The 13229-nt window shown below is 35.5% G+C and overlaps 1 protein-coding gene across 1 annotated transcript; it reads left to right on the top strand.

The window, feature by feature from the left end:
* LOC136028694 (uncharacterized) lies at positions 1-12963 on the top strand. Its single transcript, XM_065706523.1, has 4 exons — positions 1-90; positions 7133-7251; positions 9752-10032; positions 12773-12963. The coding sequence occupies exons 2-4, from the start codon at positions 7143-7145 to the stop codon at positions 12887-12889; spliced, it is 507 nt and encodes a 168-aa protein (XP_065562595.1). The 5' UTR covers positions 1-90; positions 7133-7142; the 3' UTR covers positions 12890-12963.
* The last annotated feature ends 266 nt before the right edge of the window (positions 12964-13229 follow it).

The raw sequence follows: 13229 nt of genomic DNA, 5'->3' as shown, positions 1-13229 counted from the left end.
CTCTGTAGATACACTCAATAAGAAGCCTCTATGCAGAATGACCTAATGGTACTTTCCCAGTTGGCAAATTTTTGGAAGCTTGAAGTCAATGTAAGTAAATGTTAAACAATCCACTTTAGAAAAAGTTATTGTCTAGCATCTGGCCTGTGAACACCTCAATATTTATCTTTGCCCCATTAACCTCTTGATGAAAAAAATTACAAGAAATGGTTATGGTTAGACAAATACTAGTTTGTCCTGAATGCTGACTGAGAGTGTTTTCCAACTCAGTTAAATGTGGAGGGTGCAATTGTTCATTTTGTGCAGGAACTGAAAAGTGTGCAAAATTGATGCAGCTAATTAGACTGATAGATGGTTGTTTCCTGATTGTTCCTCTAAGAATACTTCAATCTTACAGGTAAATTGTTTGAATTTACCTGTTCTACCTTCCCCTCATACTCTTTGTTCTCCTAATTCAAGAGCCAGGATGCTTACTATCCTCAAAGAACTTAATAATTAATTGCTGTTGCCCCTCCTGTAACAGAAGAAGATCCCTCCTTCCCAATGCTTCTGTCATGAAGATACATTCTCCCCTCTGGAAGCCTCCAGTCAGATAGAGGTCAACACTACTCATTTTGTTGGCCCTTCCTCTATTCTTTGTACCATCCCTAATAACTTGCACCCCTGCTCACATGAGGTATCAGTTCAGGCAAAGCCTTTTCCCAGGCAAACCAGAGTTTGTTTTGTTGGAAGTAAAAAGCAAGCTAGGAGAGGCTTTAAAACAAGTTTCGACAGTTATTTCTCACCCCATGTCTGCAGCACAATGTAGTGATATTCCTCCCCAACTGGATATTCTTAACTACCCTGGATATTCTTCTTTTTGCTCAGCAAGATGAAGACACTTCCAAAAAATAGTTACACAAATCAAGTAGAGGTCCAAAATCCATAAAATAATGTTAGTGACCAGATCTCTTAGGTTAAAAATACTGAATATTCATCACTTATTCATGAGTTGGCTAATTTCTCTGACCTTGTATCATCTCTAGACAATTATATTTCTACAAATCAACGTTTTGAAGAAAGTGAAGTGAATAACCTGACAAATGATAAAGTCCCTTTGTCTCACATGTGTAGGCCTAAATGTGCAAATATGATTTTGACTAGTTTGTGAAAAATAAGAGATGACTGTACTTTTAGACATGATTGTTCTTTAAGCTAGTTTATATCATTGTGTGCTTCAAGCAACATTAGCAAAGTGAATAACCTGGATAATAAGACTACCTCTTCTGCTAATAAATCAAAATACATTCATGTTTCAACCAGGTTCCAGCAAAAAAATTAGATATGTAAACATTTTAATCATAATTGCTGAAAATTTCGTAAGCAGTGCAAGTTTTTGCATATTTGTTGTAATTTTATTTCAGGTAGTTGTAGTTCTGTCCAGTGCAGTTTTGACCATGTGAAACTTTGTCCAGTTTTTGCTTGCATTGACAAATGTTGTAGTTTTGCTCATCCATCACCTGTAGCTGAGGTTAAGTTTTTCCATTGGGCCCCATTTCATGGTCCCTTTCCAAAGATAAAAATTATATGAGCAACTCATCTCCCTTCTGCTGTCATTTTTTAGTGCTCTGCACACAAACAAAATTTATCATCAAAGTTCATTTGACAGCTCAACAATTAATAAACCCTTCCCAATTACCAACACCCATCCCTTACCATTTGTTACGTCCTCCCCCTCTGTGCATACAGAAGTCTTACTTCCTCCCCCTCTCACAGCATGGTGCCCTATACCCTCCTTACTCTGCCACAGACCAGCAATTTCCTGATGGACATGAATCACCATTCCCACCATGGCAATTACCAGGTAGCAGTTGTTTAACAGATCATCTCCATTCCAGTGCAATTCCCAGCCATGCTAACAACATCCCCATTGAAAAAGAGTGCTCTCTTTCCCCATACCCACGCTCCTCTTACTCCCAATTACAAAATGTGAATAATTGGACAAATGGGAATAATTCTTCTATTCGTGTTGACTCTAATAATTATCTCAGTAAAGTCAAATGTGTTCCCTCAGTCCGTTGTGATTTATCCATTTGTGATTTAAATAAAGCTAATTGTAAAAATGGTACCTTTATAAGCTGTTTTAAGTTCCACATACCTTTGTTAAGTAATGCTGAAAGTCTAAACTTTGGAAGACTTAATGACTTAGACTCCTTTTCTAAAATATATAGATCAGACATAATTGCTATTACTGAAGTGCTCAAAATTACATATATTACAAATGAACAATTTCTCTCAGTTTATTAAACTCAGGCCCAAAACCCACCCTCTGGGTAAGAAAGGGGGGGGGGAGAAATTCTTTTCTTTGTCCATAATGATTTTTATCCTTCTGAAATATCTGTTCCTTCTTTAGCTCCCTTTGGTGAAATTTTGTGGGTGTGGGTTTGACCTAAGGTCTTACCATGTCCTTTCAATTTGATTGTCCTGTGTTGTTTTTATTAATATCCTGGGCAGAGAATTGCTGACAAAATTAACTTTATTGAAAAATTGCATGCCAGTGCTTACTATGTACTATCCAAATGCCCAAATGCTGGGATTTTCCTGTTAGGTGATGCAAATGAATTAAAACTTGAATCTACATATAATACTTTTAGTCTAAAACAAATTGTAAAGTTTCCTACTATCAAAGGCAACTCTACTCTTGATTTGATATGCACCTATATGTCTAGTTTCTACAGACCTGTCACCATTCTACCTCTCTAGGAGTTACCAGTTTAGCCTACTACTATCTCCACCGGGTACAGTGAAACAGTCCTTTACTGTTGCTCAAACTGTCTTTAGACCTCTAATTGACTCAGGACTCTACAATTTTGGTTTTTGGACCACTAGTGAAAATTTGTCCCCTGTGTACCAAACAAATGATTTCAACTACAAGGCTTTGTCCCTCTAAAATTTATTGAGAAGTAATTATGAAGCCCATTTTCGGGTGAAAAAATTAAAACATGCTCTACCAATAAACCTTACCTTACTGCAAATTAAAAAAACTGATAAGGAAAAAAAATCAATTTGTTCAAGCCAGGGCATGTCACACAGTCGCAATTTAAGAAAGTTTTTGAAAAGGAAATTGAGAAAGATAGCCTCTGATTAGTGCATCAGTAAAGTTAAGGATCTGCATTCAAACAAACCCAAGCAATGGTACAGGAAAATTAAAGAGATTTCCAGCAAAATTCTTGTTGAAGTTAATTTTCATCTTTCTGAGCCCCTTATAAGATAACCAACAATTTGAACCTGTATCTTGCATCCACTGGTCAAAGTTTTCCCCCTTTCACTGACTCAGATCAAACTATTGCTCTCTCCACCTCTTTCCCCCAAATTTCTCCCTCTGATACTATGAATAAAATCCAAAAGCTCAAAGAATCAAGCACTTGCCTTCTAGACATCCCAATAGACTTGATTAAAGCCTTTTCAGACACAATTGCTGGACCTTTATCTGAGACTTTTAACCAAATTACAAAATGTGATAAATTCCCAAGTTGCTGGAAACTAGGTTTTATAACACCTGTCCCAAAGAAATCTTCCAATCCGACTTTAAGCAGCATGCGTCCTATCACACTCACTCTAGTTTTTTTCAAAATTGTATAAGAGGTTTCTTTGTGACTGGTTTAAAGTTAAAATTTGTCCATGCATTGATGTCTGACAGTTTGATAATCTAAGAAAAACCTCCACCACCCCATTACCTTGTTTGCTTGGTTCATACCATTGTAAGTGAACTAGAGAAACCAAATGTTTTGCTAAACTTGGTTTTAGTCAATTTCCAAGAAGCATTTGACTTAGTTGACCACAATATCCAAATTCGTTTGCTACAGGATAACTTTGAAGTTGACCCTCTATTAATAAATATTGTTATATTGTTCCTTTCAAATAGATCACAAGTTGTAAAATACAAAAATATTTACTCTAGCCCCCCTCCCTATTTACTGTGGAACACCTCAAGGGACATTATTGGAACCACTCTTATATCTTGTCATGATTAATGATATTGGCAAGGAATTCCCCCAAAGATGAAAATATGTGGATGACTTCTTGATCCTTGAAGTATGTCATATGAATATTAAAAGTGACTTTGTTGAAATCCTAACCCAATGTTTAGATGAATCTAAGAATCTAAATATGATAGTAAATTCCACCAAATCACACATAATGATGATCAACTTCTTGAAATCTACTCCCGTTTTCTGTGACCTGATCCCACCCAAAATGCTTGTGAAACATGTTAAACTCCTTGGTGTCAAAATTTTTAATGATTTTCAAGTGGGATATGCACATTTCCAATGTTGTTAAACAAGCAATTGTTTCACTATCCATGTTGAAGCTGCTAAACAAATTTAATTGTCCTAAGATACATTCGCTCTGTGTTTACTTATCCTTTGTCAGGCTGCTATTGGAATGTGCATGTCTGGTCTAGCATTCACAACCTTCAAGTGAAGTTAGTGACATCTCTGAGTTGGTCTAAAGCATGCGCTCAGGATCATTTACAAAGCAAGCAAAATTCCATACTCCTTCCTCCTTAAAACTGCATGTATTACCACCTTAAAAGAAAAGAGGAAAAATTTGCTCGCATTTCACTAAATCAGTCATTTACAATCCCTTACTGAGGACTTACTCCTTGAATTTCACAATCCCATTAGACCCCAACTCCCCAGTCAGCCTCTTTAGCAATCCTTACTTGCTGTCCAATCCATGCTGCTACAGACAGGTTTCATAAAAGTTTTATCCCCTTTATTCTGGAGCACCTTAATAATCATTTGTGATTGTGTCCTTACCAAAATCAACTCCTTTGTCTTTCTTCCTGTTGATGGCATATTGCCACAAATTGTTCCCTTTCTCATCTATTGCTGTTTTTATTTTTGTTTATATGTAATGTTTTTGTAATTTAACCCCATCAGTAATTGTCAAGCTTTCTGATTTGCCCTTTATCTTTGATGATTTTGCCTTTTTTCATTTCAATGTCTTGACTGTTTATTTGACTTAATGTAACATGTTCAGTGTGTTAAGTTGACTTAATGTACTAATTTGAAATTTTATTTTCTTTATTCTTACATGGCATATAAAGCAAATTTGGCTTTTAGAGCTTGTGATAACCTTTTCAAAATAAATATCATCTTATCCTATATGTTAGGGATGGATGGATCAAGACAGACTATCATCTTGTCCAAAGCAGAGAGAGACTTGGGGGTCATATTATCATTGGCATTAGCAGTCAATATGTTAAAGGTTGAATAGCCAAGGCCCTGGGTCTTTTTTCAAAGTGGAAAAAAGTTTGGAAGAAATGAAAGATAAGTGGAAAACAATATTAGAATATTGGAAGCTACAGGGATGACGGTGGTCAAATGTTTTTTCTGAAACATGGTTGATCCAAGAAACTGAGAAAGATTTGCTTGATGTTTTACAGAGAAATTTGCCTATGGATTGTTTTGGGTACCCAACTGACCAATTATTGCAAACAGTTGGCTGCACAAACAGTGTGGTTCAATCCTGCTTTCTTGGGCTATATTGAGAGAAAGGTTAAAATAGCTAGGGTATGTTCTGTAGATGAAGGATGACAGATTGTCCTTTCAGCCAACCATATAGGACTAAATGGAAATCAGGTAGTCCTTGGTTGGCATGGGTGCATGTAGAAAGATTTAAGGGAAATGGGAACTTCCTTGGAGGGTGTAAAGACGGGTTTTGGATAGGTTGGGTTGAAGGAGTGTGCACAGTTGTGTTAATCTCGGGGGCTTTACCGTGAAGTGAGTTGGTGGTAGTGTCAAATATTGTCCCAAATGGCAGTCCTTGGGAAAAATATATTTATAATTGTTTGGTATTTTATAAACCACTTTTCTTAGCCGATTTTTTTTGTGCCAAAAATAAGGAATAAGGTGGGTCCTTTAGAGAGTTTCAAATTGAATTTATGAGTGAAATGATTTTTATGTTTGGAAAGAGCACAGAAAGGCATCAGGTAGCATACTCACTTTGTCCCTACCTCATTTATTCATTCTTATGTATACTTACCTAGTCAAAGGTTTCTATTCAAAATTGGGGTGCCAGCACAAGTGCTTTGCTTGGATGGTACATCCGAGTGATAGTTATGGTACATAAAGTGATTTTTTGGTACAAAAGTTAAATTTTCCTATTAATTATGTTAGAATTTGAATTCAGGTGCAAGCTGATTGTCTACCACTTGTAACAAATTGGAAAACATGTCTATCACTGAGTTTGAAATTTTTATATCACAGCAGCAGCACAGTCAATAGTAGCTGCTTCATAAGTTCCTCATCAGCTTCTGCTTTTACAGTATGTGACCTGAAGCAGAGTGACTCAGAACCAGTAACCCAGTGTTTTTCCCATAGTTGCATCAGAGTATTTTTTCTTGGAGGGGAGAAGACATGGTTCAAAACCTGATTAAGTTTATGTCTTCCTTAGTTTTCAGTTTTCCCTAGGGGTCCCTTTGGACCTATCTTTAGGATCCTTTCGCTCAAAGAAGGTATGCATAAAAGGTGCTGTTCAGTGCATTGCCTGTCAAAGCATGTTATACAGTTATTTAAGCATAGTAAGCTATAAATCTATTCCAGTTCATTGGCTTGTATTAGATGTCATGCACTTGATATAAAACTTCCTGTGCATGAAAGCAACCAAGCCTGGTTTGTAGATAGAATCATGTAGTTTGATGATAAAATCATCAATATTGATTGTCTTGTTTTAACTCCTTTCTAAAATAACACCTTAGTTCAAAACACAAAGGAGGGTATAATAGAAAAAAAGTGTTTTGTGGCAACTTATCTATGCTGAGTATTTAATAAAATCCATTCTAACTAAGATACAGGGGCAATAAATGATATCGGCTCAGCCTTTTCATGTCAAGATTCTTAAAGGTATTGTACACACTTGGTCCTTCTACCAAATAATAAAAACAATGATTCAAAGACAATTAAAGAGCAATATTAAAACATAAAATGAGCAGAAATAGTCATCTGCTAAACTCAAAACAAATAGAAATCTTTATGAATAAATAAATGAAACCTGAAGAAAAAAATTATTTAATAATCAAGGAATAAATAATGTTGTTATCTCAATAATTTTACCAAGAATGTCTTAGTGATTTATCTTTTTTCAGTTTTGACATTATGAGTGATATGCAATTTGAGGGATTTGGTGAAGACCAGCCATTTGAAGGCTTTGGTGATGATGAATCATTTGAAGGGTTTGAAGGAAGAGCTACCTTGAACAATGAAGGTAACTAGTCTACTTTGTATTGTTCATTTTATATGCTGTTATATTGATAAAAAATAAGTAGCATTTTTCTAGTATAGTAAAGAGCAAGTATAATAATAAATAATAGCGGTAATGATCTTCCAGAGCCATTGCTGGCGCATTTAGACGTTAAAACAACGTTTCAGTTTCTGGGTCTTTTTCAGAGGGACAAGTAGCAAGCCTGTTGCCCAATCTTGATTCATCTGGGATTGATCCCTAGGCTGATTGGTTCGGGAGAGCATCAACCCACTGTGTTATCGTATGTGTTAAGAGCAAGAGTTGAGCCTCCATAAAATTTGTATGATTAGTATTTATAAATAAGGTTTTTCCCCAAGAAGAAGAATTCTAGCAGGGAATCAGTAACAATTTAAACTAAGTTAGATTCTCCAAATTTTGAAAAAGGAAAAGTTTTTTCAACTGATAAGTGAATTTTTTGTGACTTATCTTATAATCATTCAAATGCTGGTAGCATTGCCTGTATAATAGTATCATTCAGTCATTATGGAGGGGGTTTAAATACAAAAGGAGTTCATTTCTTAAGTCAATATACCCCTATTTGGGCTGAGAAAGATTTCTTCTTCTGGCGATTCTCAAGGTGATGATTCAGCTGTCTACTCTCTTCTTTTCAGTATGATAAAAGCTAAAACAGTGAAATGTAAAGCAAATTATTTGTGCTTTTGTTCCTTTACTTAAAGACAATTAAACTTGTTATCAAACATTTTACATATGTTACATTTATAAAGTCTTATCTCAGTAGGCTGAATCTCAGCTATAAGAAGATTGCAAAATTGTCTCTCTGTGCTGATGTATTAAAATCATAGGAATGTAGAAAATCAATATAACATTTATAAATGTTAGCATGAACCTTAATCATTCTGCCAACTGGGTTACAGAGGTGACCATTATCAGCCTCCTCTAAATCACACCGTTGATATTAGGGAGAGGTATTTTAGCTGAGACCTCTTCTCCTCTTTTGATACTTCAACCTATGAAAGTTCCAAATCATATAGAAAATATTTGGAAGAATTCGATGGCAAACATAGAAGGCTATTGTTTAGAGTAGGCTAATTGGGCACAAAGGTTCTGCTACTTGTCATTACTGTTGGATTCAGTTGTCACAGTCTCTTCAGTTTTGTAATAGCTAGGTAGTTTGGAATGTTTCTGGGTAATAATGGTGAATTTTAAGACTGTGTGTCAGTCATGTAACCTAAGATTGAGGTAATAGATGCATTAAAAATATCTGTGTTTTGTTATGGAACTTCTGGATGGCTTCTACCAAATGCGTTTTAGTATCCCAAAAAATAGTAAAAGTCCTTGAAAATTGAGTATGGAAAATGCTTTCTATACTTCCATCAGGCAAAATAAAAAAATAAAGGTACAAAAAGTGGCTGGCAACTTTGATTTGAATGAGATGATTTACAATATTGCAAGATACATGGACAACTTTTATTGTTGTGTCTCAATATTTGATTTTAAGACCTTTCTTTGGTAACCTCTTCTTGCGTTATATATTCAGTATCTTGGACTAACTGTTAGTAACTAGAGCAATAAAATAAGCAAAATCAACATTTAAATTTTATGGTTCTGCCTCTAACTTCAAATATGTGCCCTACTGTAGACCACCATCATTAAAAGACAGCTTGCTTAACTTTTTACTGCCATTTGAGATGAGAAAAGTGTAGAACTGTTTAAAAAGATGCCTCTCAGCAATAGAGAAGGGATAAAAACTTTATATCCTAGTGCTTGCACTTCCAGCTTGGTTTTGTTCTCGTCTATGATTAAAACATTTTTTTAGTCTTTGAACACTTTTTAAAGAGCTCCATACTGTTACAAAGGGTCAGTATAGCGACCCAAGCATAGCAGGTTTACTCATTAGCACAATAGCTCTTTACAAGATCTGCATATTTTAAGTTTTTTTTTCATTTGTTCCTTTCCTGAGAGCTTTCTTTCTATTAATCGTAGGGGTCGGGGGGGGGGGATTTGTTAGCCTCTAAGGAGTTTCTTTCACGTTTTACACTGAAAAATAATTGGATATCCTGACAAAACTTGAACTACATATGCTTGAACGTGTATCAATGATATATGGGGAATCCTATTAGGGGTTGTTGGAGTGTCCCATTTCTTGCTTTTTCCTCTCCCCAAGAAAATTCCTCTGATACAGTCCACCTTCCATAAGGCTAAAGCCCTCTGCTCGCCCATGTATGGTATGTATTTCACATTAGGAGATTTGTCAAAGCTTAAGTGAGGCTTAATTTTTTTTTTTTTTTAACTAAACTGATGATTGACACTTTAAAAATGATTTCTGCCAGAGGGTAGTCAGATTGCTCAAAAATACTGCTAAGAATTAGTAAATTTAATAAATTTGCTTCTTACATCCACATTCATTCATTTTTCTCAAAACAAAAACAGGTTGGAAACTTAGCATTTGAGTCATTTCTGTGAATAATAAAAAAAAATATTATTTGGATATTCCCCTTTGTAGGAAACAACTTAGAAGATGAAAAAGGAATCGTCAATTCATCTGATATCCTATCTTATCAAGGAAATGACTCTAAAGCAGTGGCTTCTCTAGTGCCAAAAGCAACAAGTTCAGATAAAGTTTCAGCAAAAAAGAAAACAAAAGGAGATGATCATCTGCAGAAGACAGAAAATGTGTATCAAAGCCAAGACAATATAGTTGATACCCCTAGCTTTAAAGAAGAAACCTTAAACAAGACTTCTTCGGACAGAACAGATGAAAAGGTGACACAAAAACAATCTAAGGTAAGTTTCATTTTTCCGAATTATAATTAGAATAACTATTTAATGTTGTAATAACTATTTAATCATGCCATCCAAGTACCAAACATTAATAGCTTCAAGAACAGAGTTGACGAATCCTGGGAGAATACAACAACAAATTCAACACATTTGCTGAGTGGTCAACATAACTAAAAGATCAACCGACTACTAACCCATCAAGCAAGTAGAGGGCATCGAACAGGTAGGTCAACTGCCAGATGGTGCTAAACAACTTAAGTAACTTAAAGTAAGTAAGTTGCCCTTCAAGTCAAAGGTTGTTGGTACCATCAAAGAGAAAATAGATTTGAAAAGTTTTCTCACATTTTATTCAGTAGTTGCTTCACTAGCTATTTATTATGTTTCACTAATGGGGAATGGGCTATCTAATACAGAGAAACTAAAGATTAGATGAACTTTTTTCAAGTACCTTCGGTTTTTCTTCTTCAGCTTATCAGTTTTTTCTCCTCTGACTCCCTCTTTACACCAGAAATATACCAGAAATGACTATGAATTGGCAATATTTTAATTCAGCTACCTAGCTCAAAGATCAAGCTCGTGTAAAAGCTCTTTGGTCTTTCTCATACTGTATCTACGTGCTTGATCTACAGTGCTGTTTGCTGAATTTTGATTTTTCGTGTTTTTTATATATGTTTATATTTAGTTTTTTTTCTTTTTTTTTTCATTGTGCCTAATCTTCTATTGTTGTATGGTGGGTTACATATAAAATTAATTCGTTCCTTTCTTTTAATCACGGGGCTTACATTTGTGACGTATTTCGTTGACCAGGCACATTCGTCCTTATTTCTGGGACGCGCTTGCCAATTTTGTCAAAGCGGGCTGGTTTTAAAACCTCGTGTGCAAAATTTTTAGCCAGTAAAAAGAACAAAAAGTTTATAAGTCACAAGATTTTCTATATGCCTTTTCCCTGAGGCACTAGAGGTTTTAAAACCGCTTATGTAATATTCTTTAGCAAGTAAAAAAAGCTAAAATTTTAATAGCTACAAGATTTTTTTTTTCAAATCATTTCTCTGTGGCACAAGAGGTTTTAAAACCTTTTGTGTAAAGCTTTAAACCAGTAAAAAGAATGAAAAGTTTAATAACCACAGGATTTTTACCAGCAATTTTCCTTTAATGCAAGAGCTTTTAAAACCTCGTGTACCAAATTTTTAGCCAGTAAAAAGACCAATAAGTTATGAGATTTTTTCAAGCATTTTTCCTTTCGTAACAGCTTCGACATAAATCGTATAAATAATCTTGTATCTATTTTCACTGTCTAAAAATAGGACTTATCCCCGTTTTAACTTCTATTTTTTGTCCATTTATTGATACCGCCAAGTGCTTACTAAGTTAAGAAAACGTTGACCTTCATATAGGTAAAGGAAGTATACCACTAGATTGTGCATAAGATTTATAATTGAAAGGTTTGGTATTAACACATTTAATAGAACCAGACCTACTATGCCGCAAGTCTTTCATCACCAGATTTTATGGATATGTCAAACCTTGCAGACATCAACAGATGGCTTAGATGGAATCAGCCCTCCATCGGGAGTGGCAAAAACATCTCCACTGTTAAACATGTAAATTAAGTTTTATATTAAAGATAAAAGAAAGGAACACCTTTTTTTGTGCCATCCTTGTCGAGGGGTTAGTGCGCTAGATTTGATATCCTTTGTGCGTGAAAACAAGAATCCGAGTCCTGGTATTGCTGGTTTTATGGTTTAGAACGGGTATCAGCAATGTGACTCTGTTAGCTCTGCCAGACTCGACCCAGCTCAAAACGAGTGCCTGGAGAAATGTTGGGGAAAACACGAGAAGTGTCGGATGATTTGTCTCCAACCACGGATTGCACTCCCGGCCAAAGGCAATGAATCTGGAGATCAATACCTGCACTTTGCAGACCAATGGTCAGCAAGCGAAATAATTTTTTTACAACTGGGCTTACTCATTCTGAGTGACAGATCTATGTAGACAAATAAATTCTATTTCTCAAGAAGCAAGTAATTCTGCCTTTTAAAGAAACCTTATAGGTTGTTTTGTGAGAAACATTCAGTCAGTAAAAACTATGACAGGTTTCGGAGCCGCGACATCTTTAGCAGAGGAATTCTGTGGCACTTCAGATATTTGACTTATCTCCTAATATTAATTATTTTTGATTGTTTTTAAATCAGACCTGACATTCCTAATAAGGAATATGATCGATTACCTCCTCGAATTGTCTCCATAGATTGAAGAAAAGGAGTATTTCAAGATACCATAAATTTTAACATGTTACGTCTTACCATAAGATACCATTGTGAGGTATAATAAGTGTCATCTTATTGTTGACCACTTATGTCTCACAATAAGTGCCAACCTAGTTTAAAAATGGTTGTATCGTTAGTCATTTATAATTGCTTCTGAGTTAGGGTGTTTTTTTTTTGTTTTTTTTTTGTTTTTTTTTTTTTTTTTTTTTTTTTTATCCGGAAGTAAATTGATGTGTCTTTAATGTGCCTTGATGAGCTTCAAAAGTTTTTTTTTTTTTAAACGCCTCATTTTCCAAAATCACACAATTATTAGTTAATCTTTGTCTCCTGGGTGGAGAGGGTAAAACAGCTGACATCGTTAACCTTCCTTTTAAGCCTCATTGAAACTAAACCGAAGCACACTAAAAAGGAGTAATAGTGAATCGGTGTTTCTTTTTTGCTTACTCACCTCATCATACCTCATTATATCGTTTTAGAGCAGCAGTTCAAGACAGACAAGTGAAAATGGCAGTTCTGGGAGTCGAAGTGCTACCAAGAAAAAGGGAACCAGATTAGATCCAATAGAAACTTTTCCAACATATCAAGAAGGTTAGTGTTTACTGTTTGTTAAGGACTTGAACAAGCAAAGCAATGCAAGGAATCCTTTTTATTAAATTCCGGCTATTATTCTAACAAGTCAAATCAACTGACTTATGCTAATAGAAAAGTTTCTATCTTTAGAAGCTGTTCTGGCCGAGTGGGTTTGTGCGCTGGATTCTGGATCTTTGTCTGAGAGGGCGAGGGTTCGAATCCTAGTGTACCCAATTATTTAGTTTGCGACGGGGGTCAGTGGCGTGACTCTGTAAGTTCAGGCAGAGTCAACCCAGCTCTAAATGGGCACCCGGAGAAATTTGGGGAAGGTAAACAGGAAGGGTGTGCGAAAGCACAGGATGG

Source organism: Artemia franciscana, chromosome 7 (genome assembly GCF_032884065.1).
Source record: "Artemia franciscana chromosome 7, ASM3288406v1, whole genome shotgun sequence".
In the NCBI taxonomy this organism is placed as follows: Eukaryota; Metazoa; Arthropoda; class Branchiopoda; order Anostraca; family Artemiidae; genus Artemia; species Artemia franciscana.
The sequence above is the reverse complement of the archived record's forward strand: the minus strand, read 5'-3'. Positions and strand labels throughout refer to the sequence as shown.